General features: G+C 41.0%; 1 protein-coding gene across 1 annotated transcript in view; it reads left to right on the top strand.

Annotated features, from left to right (window-relative positions):
• Window positions 1–12,400, top strand: part of KDM5B (lysine demethylase 5B) — a 93,967-nt gene that overhangs the window by 75,754 nt on the left and 5,813 nt on the right. The window contains exons 19-26 of the mRNA XM_089653633.1: window positions 4,753–4,867; window positions 5,215–5,567; window positions 5,680–5,818; window positions 5,896–6,075; window positions 6,629–6,790; window positions 8,324–8,803; window positions 8,968–9,079; window positions 12,081–12,277. Coding sequence (XP_089509759.1) covers window positions 4,753–4,867; window positions 5,215–5,567; window positions 5,680–5,818; window positions 5,896–6,075; window positions 6,629–6,790; window positions 8,324–8,803; window positions 8,968–9,079; window positions 12,081–12,277 — 1,738 coding nt within the window. The remainder of the gene's footprint in view (window positions 1–4,752; window positions 4,868–5,214; window positions 5,568–5,679; window positions 5,819–5,895; window positions 6,076–6,628; window positions 6,791–8,323; window positions 8,804–8,967; window positions 9,080–12,080; window positions 12,278–12,400) is intronic.

The raw sequence follows: 12,400 nt of genomic DNA on the forward strand, positions 1-12,400 counted from the left end.
CCTTGGCTCTGCCTTGGCTGAGCCTACTCAGACCCCACCAGGAAGAAGATGCAGAGCTGGCCTGTATTATTTCCCTTTGGCAATGGGCTCTGTATTAGGCGCACACCTAGGCAATGTGGTGCCGTATTGAGTTTGCTTAAATGTGTTTTACATGTCCAGGACCGTGGTACACCCATCAGTGGAACCCTGGTTCTAAAGACTCCATAGGGGGTATGCCTTCTGGGTGAATTTCCTTGATCAGACTTTTTTCCCAACATCCTTCAAGGTTGACTTGGGAGAACTGCAGGGTGCACCATTGCTGTATGTCAAAGCTTTGCCCTATATAAGAGCCTGCTCTTCTGTCTCCAAGAATTTTAAAAAAGTGTAGCGTGTCTGCAGCTCATTCTTTCACAGGTGATGGTGGGAGAAGTCCAGTTCAATTTTAAATTTGGCCCAGTGTTTGAATTACCAGGCTTTCAGGCCTGGGTGTCCAACTGTGGTTGCAGTCTCCTTCTGAGATGGGTGTGCTGCACATATACACATGCGTCCTATATGAACTACTTCTGGTCACACCTTCCTCACCTCTGCACAGTGATCCTCTGGATGTTCCTGGTCTCCCTACTGTACAGTACATTGACTGGTCATGAAAGTCTTAACCCTTCCTGCTCTGTAGCATATGGTTGCAAATACCCCTAGTGGGACATTCCCCACACTTTATGGTTCATCAAATGTACAGGGTGAGTGGGCGGTGTTCAGCTAATCACTTAAGGATAGTTTGCAGTATGTCCATTAAGGGTCCTGATTCTGCAAGTCTGAATATCTTTTCCCAAAACTGAGTTGCTACCATCCCCAGAGTCCTTCTTGAGGGAAGTTTGTAATCTTACTTATCTAGAGTAAACTGTCTCAATGTCTGAATTCAAAGTACATATTTAATATTCCTCTAGCTGCTTCTGCACTTATGAAGTGGGGGATGATGATGGTATCTTGCCTGGTTCAGACGATTCAATACATGAAGAAGCTCAGTCTCCTAATTATATCTCCCAAGCTTAAGCTGGCTAAACACTATACAGTCCGTTTGTACAATCTCTGTACAGTTTCCTTCAGATTGATCAAAACTATAATAGGATACACCTAAACTGCCCATTCAGTTTGTTTCAAATCTGTTTGTATCATATCACTAGATAGTTGATAGTGTACCTAAAGAAAGTTGTACATTTAGATTATGGTCATCCTTTAAGGATACTATTTCTATCTCTAGTAATGCAGTGCATACATACTTTGACCTAGTGCTAAAGGTCACCTGTCTGAGTTTCCTAAAAATACCTTAACCTTCTAAAACCGCCCCATACACTCACTTTTGCAGCCTGTATTGTACAGTGCCTGACATCATCCTATTGAACAGCAGTTCCCGAAAAAGTGGACTGAGCTGGTAAGAGATCCAGCCACTTCCTGTCTTAGAGTCCATTCACTCATGTTTCAGTGTGAACTAATTTTTAATGAAACCTTAACAGTTCCAAATGAGGATGTACTAGTTTTCGTGAACCCTGTGGTTAAAGGGTTAGAAGACCTTTCTGAGGCCTTGTTTGCCTTGGCGGACCCTGCCTGTTATGACAATGTCCATCTGCCAGACTCCAGCTTTATGGTACAAGGACATGGCTTGGGACCATGGATCTATACTGATGGATCATTCTGTCCTCCAATTAATACTCTTGTCTATGGCCCTGTTCTTGAGTTGAAGGGCTACAGGATACACTTTACCAGTTATCCAAGATGGGTCTCTTTTTGGCACTTATGAGCAGGATCCTTTAGCTAAGTTAAGCTAAATGTTTGGTCTGCAGAGTTTTTGTGCAAAAAGCCGTTTGTGCAGAGTGGTGAAAAAAAGGGAAACTCCTTTGGGACAAATCCTTGGACTCTCAAGAAGTCATAGCTGTTGGCTCAGATGAAGAAAAGATTCTAGGGTTTCTGTTCAAACTTGTTCACCCATCCCCAAGGCCAAAGGAGGAATTTGAGGAGGAAAGGAGGATCTAAAAATTCTCAGCAGATTCTTATGGGTTCCGCAACTCTGTATGGAATCTGCTTAGTCAGTCATTGCTTCCTTTCATCTGGATGACCGTCTGACCTCTGTAGACATCAAGCGTTCTTGCTTCCACATCTTCTTCTGGCATATCAGTGCTACTTGCATTTTGCTGTGGGCACACAACATTACCAATATGTTGACCTTCTCTTTGGCCTGTCCACTGCACCTTGGGTTTTCGCCAAGGTGCTACCCCTGTTCTCACTCTGCTTTTATCCCCATCGTGGGACATCAGGACAGTCTGCACCTGAGGGAACAGTGGGCTCAGTCTCTTGGCAGCCAATGTCTGATGGACAGTGCAGACCTTGCAATGATTCAGGTGTATTCTACAGCTCCAGAAATCAGTATTCGATCTGACTCCTTTCCTGGATTATCTGGGCTGAATATGTGATATGTCCCTGTCCAGGGGCGTTCCTTCCCCGCTCCTATATTTGGACCCTACAATACAGCATTAGTGTTTGCATGGGAATTCTGGGCCTAATGGTGTCATATTCCCATGTGTCCAGTTTTCACTCCAGATATGCAACTCAACTTTCTGGCAGCATGGGACAGGCAGTCTGGCATGGTGGGTTTCCAGTCCATCGTAGTAATTAGGGCAGATTCTTTTTCACGATGGTCTGGAAGGTAGCTCACTACATTTGCCAGCCTGTTAGGCTGGGAAGGATTTCTGGATGCCCTTTTCTTAGAGGGAATTTGATCGTCAGGGGAAGCATAGCTCTGGATCAGTTTAATGGATATCAGGGCAGTTTGGTCATCTTTTTGATGATGGACCTCTTGGCTGCAGGATCACCTGATAAGATTTGGGCAATGCCACAGCAGAGGCTTACATCATTTAAATAGGGAGACAATTCACCTCTCACACTTGTTCCCCCTATGGACCAGAGCAATTTTTACATTTCTACTACTGACCTGTTTTGGTGATAACTTTGTCATTACTTAAGATAACAAGGTTATACATAACAAAGATGTGAATAAAAACAACTTAATTCAAATGTATATGAAGTATATGCCACACGTTTTGTGTATAATGATTACGTTTTTTGTGGTGTGTGTGTAGCATGCCCAAAGTCTGAAACTAGTTAAAAAGAAGCAAACCTGATTCAAGTTTGGCTGAATTTCACGTTTCAGCCCTGTGTGCATCCCAGGCATAGAAAATGGACAGACTAAATTCCATGGTCATCAATTTCTGGATTCCATGGTATAGTCTCTTCACCTGGAAGTGTTTTGTATGATTTCGCTCAAGATCTGCCATTGCACTTAGAGGGTGTACTTTTCTTAGTGGAAGGCAAGGAAATTCCATCCCAGGTAGTTTTTTTGTAGGGGCCAATCATGTTTTTTCTCTGGTCTACGTTGGTACACTGTCTTTGGGTTTATCTCTCTGTTACAGTTTTTTTGTAAGGCTAGCCATACATTAATTTTTTCGTTCAACAGGTGCCTTATCCGTTCCCTTGTTAATTTACCTGGCCTGTTAGCCATTCATTGTTGTCCACCCCTCAGTTGGACTGCTTCTGAACGTCCTGCCGGTTTTAGAATACCATGCTGTGCCCTGTAATGTATGATAAAGAAGTGAGGATTTTTGTCTTGCCTGTTAAATCCTTTTTCCCCCTGTTTCTTTGATTCACTCTTATTATTGTTTGCCAAATAACTAACGCTTGCTGGTAGTACAAGAGGTTTTGCAGGGCTGTCCTTACTGCTTTGCTTGCCAATATCTTGTCTGTTGGAGTCATCTGCATAGCTTGTTGGTTCCAGAATACCATCCTATGTGTCCTAATGTACTCCCCAAAAAATTATTTTACAGGTAAGACAAAAATCCCTTTTTTTTTTTTTTTGGTAAGTCTAGCAAAGTTCTTTACCTGAAAATTTTGCCATTAACAGTACTTGCCATCTGACAATGATAAGACACAATTATCAGCATTGTCAGCCTACTGAGGGAGTTACTTTAGTTGGCTGCTGGGATGCAGCCAAATGTCTAAATGGAGGAGTGCACACAGCAGTTTGTATACAGTGAGGCATGATGCCAAACATTCCAAAAATCTGTTTTCTGGAGCTTGTATGTATTAGACTTAACTCACAAATGTAGTGTGTATTAACATTTTATTTTTTTTATGAGTTTTTTTTCAATTTCAACTACTTCATTTTAAGGTCACCATAACCTCCTCAGGAGTTACACATCCTCTCCATGCTCCAGTGCTGTCCACAGATTCATCCTCGGTTCAGTGCTGCCATTCCTCTTCAGGCACAGAGACAATCTTGTCATTCTGTCCATTTCCTCTGAGCCCACACTGTTGCTGACACACCCCTGGAAGTTCATCATCACAGAGCTGAGCAGTGCTTGCATCATGTTAGTGCCACTCTGGGAAGAATTCCCCCCTCCTCCTACTACTACTTTTACTCCACATAACTGGCGTTCTTCTTTAAGGAACTATTTCCACTTGCCATTGTTCACCTCCAAGTGGGTTTTGCATACCTGTAAAAAATCTATAGAAATGCAAAATCCACTAGAACAGGTCTACTATAGGTTGAAAGGAGGTCAAAGGCATGGGTCAGTGAAGGAAAAAATGATCTTAGAAGTGTCTCACAATTATGTCAAACTGATGCCATTGACACTGGCCCAAAGCCTGCAGTTTTGACTTTTTCCTCTGCCATTCTTATGTAGCTAGTTGCTTGTTGGTGACTAATAGAGCCTGTCCTCATTGCAGGTTCCGGTCAGGGGGTGGAAAGTCTCAGAATCAACTAACTGTTGCTGAGCTCAAGTCTTTTGTAAAGCAGCTGCATTCTCTCCCATGTAGCATCAACCAGACACTTCAGCTCAAGGTATTTTATATATTTATAAAAATAAAAATTTTTAAGCATAAAACATAACTGCAGTAGACACTTTCCATGCTTGCTTTAAAACCATACAAAAGATGATGTACTTTATTGTATTATGTTATTTAATGTATGATATATTGTAAGACTGATTTCATGTGTGATCCTTTGGAACCTCTCAACTTCCCTCTTTACGCATATGCAAGTTTTTGATTTGCATATGTGCTTACTAGAGTTATTGTCTGATTTTGCTAATCGGCATATTTCTTCAATTTATTCACCCCCCCTCCTTATCTTTGTATTCCTTTTTTTACAATACCTCCAGTGACATTCTTATTACCCTTTTTCCTAAGGACCTCCTAACCCGCGTGGAGGAATTCCAAATGCACAGTCAGAAGCTTTTAGCAACAGATATGCCCAGAGCAAGTGATTTGCAGCAGCTTCTTGATTCCAGCTTTCAGTTTGACCTGGAATTACCCTTAGAAAGTTTGCGAGAGCGCCTGGAACAGGCCCGCTGGTTAGAGGAACAACAGCAAGCCTGCCAGGATCCTGGGACACTGACACTGGATGTTATGAGGAGACTTATAGATTTGGGTGTGGGCCTGGCTCCTCATCCTACTGTGGAGAAAGCAATGGCTGAGCTTCAGGAGCTCCTGACTATGTCAGAACATATGGATGACCGGTGCAAAAGTCTGCTCAAAGCAAGGTTAGGTGTCAGTTACATCAACTTGTGGCTTTTCAGCTTTTCAATTGCTAGAAAGTTAGGAGAGCATAGTAGGTGTTCCTTTTTTAATGTATAAATGTTTGGTTTCCTTTAGACCCCGGAATAATCTTAGTTCTGTGACTACTGTCCTTCGGGAAGCAGAAAGTGTTCCTGTTTACCTTCCAAGTGTGGAATCTTTAAGGGATGCTGTTGAAAGAGCTCGAGAATGGCTGCAGAAGGTGGAGACATTGCAGGTTAGTTTTACTCTTTATGTTACATTAATAGATCATTGCAAAATAAGTTAATAACGCTGAATCTTTTTTGCTTTAAGACTGGACCTAGAGTTCCTGTTCTGGAAGGATTGGTTGAACTTGTGAATCAGGGTAGAGCAATTCCTGTCCATCTTGGTCCTTTGCCAAGACTTGAAGCCCTTGTAGGTGAAGTCCATTCTTGGACAGAGTGTGCCACCAGCACATTTTTAACATCTAACTCTCCCTACACTTTGTTAGAGGTAAGTTTCCAAAAAGAATCGGGTTCAGTTGTTAATTTTGGATCAGTAATATGCAACAATAATACTAATAGTAATCATTTGGAGATACTAGTGGGGACATTCTGCTTATGTAGACTTTAGGTTGATGAGCAATGACTTCCTCAACTCTGACACAATACACAGTGATATGTGCGTTGAAGCAGAGATTTGTATTATCTGTGCATTAGCCATAGAAGTAAATGGGGTTGACCTGCACACAGAGGCACATGTTGGAGCTTGGGCAGAGTACAAGCCACTATGCCATCTTAAAAGACAGCTGTCATCTCATACATGAGGGCGAAGTTTAGGTTGGTCGTCATTGTGTTAATATGCCCATCTTCTGCCACAGTGCGTATTTATTTTGTTACAGTTTTTACTTTACCTTTTTTCTTTTTACTGAACATTCAGATTTGTTACTTTTGTCACCAAACTTAGGCTGTATGGGTACAAATGCTAACAATACTCATTTATCAACCTCCTAATTCAGGAAGTTTCTAGCGTATGTATAATTTTATCTTTTTAAACATCTTTCCAGGTTCTCTGCCCTCGATGTGATGTTGGCTCTCCAGGATTGAAAAGAAAAATGAGAAAGATAAAGGAGCAGACCGCTTTGGGGGGAAAGAAGAAATACCCAAAGCCAGATGGCCTACTGGAGCTTGAGAAAGCTCTGAATGAAAGTAAAGACACTGCTACTGCTGTAAGTGAAATATTTTTGCCTTGACTTCTATATTTTCAGTGTGTGTGTTTAAATACTCTATATGTATAATTGTGTGTGTATGAATATCTAATTTTAGTATGTGTGTATATGTGTATGTGTATGTGTGTGTATATATATATATATATATATATATATATATATATATATATATATGACCAATAAATAAATCTGACCAGGCCATTTTGTGCAACACGGCATTGCGTTGCTTTAACTGACAATTGCGTGGTCATGCCACACTGTATGTAAATTAATCTCACATTTTTTCCCACAAATAGAGCTTTCTTTCTGTGGTATTTGATCACCTTTGCGGTTTTTATATTTTGCGCTATAAACATTAAAAAAATCCTGACAATTTTGAAAAAAAATATATTTTTGACTTTTTGCTATAAAACATATCCAAAAAAAAATTTCATCATAAACTTAGGCCAAAATGTATTCTGCTACATGTCTGTTCTTTAAAAAAAAAAAAAAAAAAATCACAATCAGTGTCTATTGGTTTACGTGAAAGTTATAGCATCTACAAATGGCGGTAGATACACTGGAATTTTTTATTTATTTCATTTATACTAGTAATGGCAGCGATCAGCGACTTATAGCGGGATGGCTGTGGGGAACTGACTAACTGCCACTGACATCTACAGTGATACTAATACAGTGATCATTGCTAATAAGGACGACTGACACTGCACTAACAACACTGGACAGGAAGGATTAACATCTGGGACAATCAAAGGGTTAACTGTATGATAGGAAGTGATTTTATTGTGTACTATGTGCTGTTTCACTAAGCAGACCTGCTGCTTTCTATCCCTCTGCTGTGCATGTCCATGCTGACAGGAGAGAGATCTGTGTTGTTTCCACATAGATCTCTCCCATCTCAGCTTCACCGGTGATCGAGTGGGACCCGGTAATTGAGCCAATAATAGCGTGGGTAGGGTGGCGTGTGTGCCCCCCCTACTCGATAATGCAGAATCACGTATTTTTACGTAATTTTGCCCAGTGAAGCCGCCCTGTAGCAGTACTATGGGGTGGCAGGCAAGTTATGTAAGCATCACCTCTGGAAAATTTGGGGCATGTAATTTACTGCCGTTTCAAGGCTGCAGACAATTTTAAGTTTTGACATCTTTGGTAAGTTTTTACTCTGCTTAGTCATGTCTATTTTTTATTTTTTTTTTATATTTTACAGAATGCTTGGAGATTTTGTGTGCATTAAATTAAAATGTGTGGTATTTTTGGTTTTTTTTGCCTTGATTAACAGTTTCACTAATATAATGCAACAAAAACTACCATTGTTTTATTCTATAGGCCATTTGTTTTAGAAATGATATAATATTTTGGAGTTTTAAGTGTTTTAATTTCAAAAGTGCTATTTAGCATGTGCTCAAAAGACAGGGTGGGGGGGCGAGGTTTTTGGCAGTGAAAGGGTTAAAGGAGGTGTCCTATGTGTATAAATCAAGGATTTGATCTTAAGAGTATTTTGGTCTCATCTTCTCTAATTGCACATCCAAACAGATGGCAACTCTGGGTCAAGCAAGACTGCATGAAATGGAGTCTTTACATGCTGTACGCATGTCTAATGAGAACAGAATCTTATCAAGGGAAGAGCAGAGTGACTGGAAAGTGTGCATATGTCAGGGAGCACCCATTGCCCCCATGATCCAGTGTGAGCTGTGTCGAGCCTGCTTTCACTCTAGCTGCATTACTGCCCCAAAGCATGGATCCCAAGTCTGGCTGTGTCCACAATGTCATCGCTCAAAGAAACCACCTCTGGAAAAGATTCTCCCTCTGTTGGCATCTCTACAACGTTTACGTGTTCGACTACCAGAGGGGGATGCCCTCCGCTATCTAATCGAGAGGACAGTGAACTGGCAGCATCGGGCACAACATATGTTGTCTTCTGGAGAACTAAAACTGGCACAGGAAAGGATCAGCTCAAGCCAGTTCTACAACAGATGGCAAGCCACTGCTGGGCAGCTGACAGAGACTTCTAATGTAAGAGTCTGAGTTAATGTTAATTTATCTTTAAAATGAATTTATTATTTCATTACTATCGACTGCATGTAGGTAGTTATTCGGATAGACTGTGCTTATTTTCAGCTAGGCAATTGTGTCATAGGGGAAATGTAAATATTTAATGTAAGTTACCTGTTCTTCAGGTGTCACAAAGTGTTGGGGCTACGTCTTTTTCTTTGCCCCATGAGTGGGACAACAGGACAACATACATCACCTCTCCATTTTCTCCTGGCCGTAATTGTATCCCTCTAAACAGTAAGTTGCAAACGTTTGTAACCTGTATATCTTTGCATAACTGCCTGCACAGATAATAGTTTTTGGAAAACAACCAAATAAAAGGGAATTATAATAAACACTTTCTTTTGTTATTGTATAGGCATGCTTTACTTATGCATAAATTACACTCTATACTTTCTTGCTTAAGGGGAAGGGGTTGGCACTGTAATGCCCTGTAAAATAGGGTTGGTCATCAAATATCATAACCAGCCCCAGTACAGTACCTGCCTGATGTAATTTTGGTAGCCTCTCGGTGTACATTGTCCTTACCAATGGTACTAATGCATATGGGGGCATGCCACAAGCTGTCGGCTCAAGCTCTGAAACATGCACAGTTCAGTTATCAGGTAGGGAATAATGCTGACTCTGGGCTGCTTTTCAGGCAGCAATATGCTTCATAACCACCTTAACTTCACAGCAGCTCATCATTGCAAACAAAAGGTGGCACATCCCTCATCATCTACATAAGTGATATTCATGCTCTTGCTACAATATCAGAATGATTTTAAAAAATTTAAATATTTTATGTTTAAAGGCCAGTTCCACCCAAAACTGAGTTATTTGAGTAGTTAACCACTGCAATAAGGCATGAAAGAAATCTCATTTGGAGTCCCTGTAAGATTGGAAGTAATGGGTGGTCTATTTCAATTCCTGCTATAAACTGAAATGGCTTCAAAGGTGATCCTGATGATAAGGTCCTCCTTCTATTATTGATTTGGCCAAAAACTGAAGTATGATTTGGAAGCTGCCGGGGAGGGTTTTTTCTTAAGGTTCTAACTATGGCCATCTGGTTACAGGAATTTATGTAGTTTAGTATAGCTAAGCTCTGTCACAGATGCTCATAGAGACTTTAATCATCCCTTTTGCACACACAGATTAAAATGGTTAGTTACGATAATACATTTCTATTGAAGATTTTAGTTGGCCTTAAACATGCCCCAACAACCAAAAAGATATTTCTTTTTACTTTTTAACAATTATATAATCCAGAATGCATTTTTTTGCCTAAAGCTGGGTATTCTTGATGGAATGAATGAAAGCTGCCACCCTCCTACCCAGCATCCTTCAAATTGAAAAATCAAACGACTCAGACAGAAATGTTTTAGCCAAACAGGAGTTCCATCCAGTCAGATACAACCACTGTTTAGGTATTCTGATATTTTCTGGCACTAGTTGTTAGAATACAAGAGCTGGCACTACAGATTTGTCAATTTACTCTGCATAGTGTGGATGGAGTAATTTGTTAAATTTTTCATTGTCTGTAGAAACTGTATGCCAGCTTAATCAGGAAGAAGGGGCAAGATCTACCAACTCCCAAGTATATCTTACCCCTGGTTCACATATATGCGGCCATGCGGGCTGCACTTTGCTCAGGCACGAGAGCTCATTCATTTGAATGGACTTCTGTGCCCCGTGACACACAGGGAAAAAGTCCCTGCACTTCTTTGGAAAACGCAGCCCACACGGGAACCTCAGTTCCTAGTATGGTTGCGTTTTCCAGTGCGGGCTAATGGCACCCACCCGCGGGTCTACATTCCTCTGTGCGGGTGGTCGGCTGCACAGATTTGTGTGCGGATCCACAGTGACACCACCCACACATATGTGAACCTAACCTTAAAGTGGTATTAAAGGTTTGGATTTTTTTTTTTTTTTTTTTTAAACAACAAACATGTCATACTTACCTGCTCTATGCAGTGATTTTTGCTCAGAGCAGCCCCAATTCTCCCCTTCTCGGGTCCCCCACCGGCACTCCTGGCTCACAGGGAAAGCAATAAGTACTATGGGTTCCTATTGATGACATAGATGAGAGAATCTTGTTCAACATTTTTATTGTACAGTATACTTGTAACAGACATACATAGTAGCATGAGGACAAGGATGACATTTTAAGTATTTCCAAATGCTATTCAGGGAACATAGTAATCTCCAGGAGACTCGGTTTATGTGGTCAATAAAAGTGAATAGAGTAGGGTGATGGAGGGGAACTGCATTGGTGGCCCTTACTCTTTTGTATGTTGCAGTTTCTTTAAAGTGATTATAAACCTTAGACATGAAATATGAACAAACCATACCTTCCTATAGTGTGTACTTTTCTCAGTTAAGAGCACTAAGTGTAATTTGTGTCTGCTGCCTTGTTCCTCTGATATCACCATGAGTCACTTCTGGCAAGTTTTCCTGACACCAAGAGAAAAATGATGACAGAGGAGCAACCTCCAGCAGATTAACTGCCTCAACTCCTGTCTGCTGTGTGAAAGGAGGGTGTGGTCCCTCCCCTCCAATCAGCTCTTAGAGCTCTCCTCACTGAGCTCTGCAGAGTGTAGCTTTAGCTCTCTGCCCCCTTTTTTTCTGAATGCTCAGCTGTATAAATTCTAGACTTTGGATAGTGCAGCACAGTGGCTAAGTGGTTAGCACTTCCGACTAGCAGCACTAGGGTTAGTGGTTTGAATTCTAACCATGGCACTACTTGTCTGGAGTTTGCATGTTCTCCCTGTGCCTGTGTTGCCTTCCTCTGGGTACTCTGGTTTCCTCCCACACTCCAAAGACATGCTGGTAGGCTTATTGGGTCCTGTCTAAATTGGACCTGGTATTTGTATGTATGAACGTGAGTTGGGGACCTTGGCTTGTAAGCTCCTTGCATTTCCATGTTGTGTGTACTGTGGTAGACCTGATCTAGTGAATGCAGGGTCCTGGGTTTAGTAATGCTTTAAGTGATGCAGAGATTACTATCCCTATGTGAAAATTGGCACTGTGGTTACACCATATGAGATGTTAGTGACAACTGAAGAATAAGATACTGGATAACCACAAGATTTGTTAATATGCTTAATATAACACATACATTTCCTGTTCTAGGTCCGATCTTAAATCTTCGGATACTGTCTGTTAAAACATATGGCTTTCAAGCCAGAGGTTACAAGAATCCTGCCAATAATGTGAAAGAATAGTAAGTTAATATTAAAATACTCTTTCCTTCTGTTAGGTCTGAGTGCTGAGCTAGATGAGTTGCTGATGGAAGCTCAGCTTTTACAAGTCTCACTTCCCGAAGTACAAGAATTGTATCAGGCGCTTATGACCCAACCAAGCACAACAAACCCAGAGAGCAACTTAACTCTTTCAGGAAGAGATCGAGGACCCAATAAACAGCAGGGAACAGAATGGAACGCGGCACGTTCTGAGGTAACAAGAAATTGATTTTGACTATTTGTTTTGCATCTATAGGTTTTCTCACATTAAAATGTACCTGGTTCCTTTATTGCTTCGCCAATGAAATACTGGAAAAAAATTTGAGCAATTTGTAGA

Source organism: Staurois parvus, unplaced genomic scaffold (genome assembly GCF_062004578.1).
Source record: "Staurois parvus isolate SC_StPar_1 unplaced genomic scaffold, SC_StPar_1.0 ptg000717l, whole genome shotgun sequence".
In the NCBI taxonomy this organism is placed as follows: domain Eukaryota; kingdom Metazoa; phylum Chordata; class Amphibia; order Anura; family Ranidae; genus Staurois; species Staurois parvus.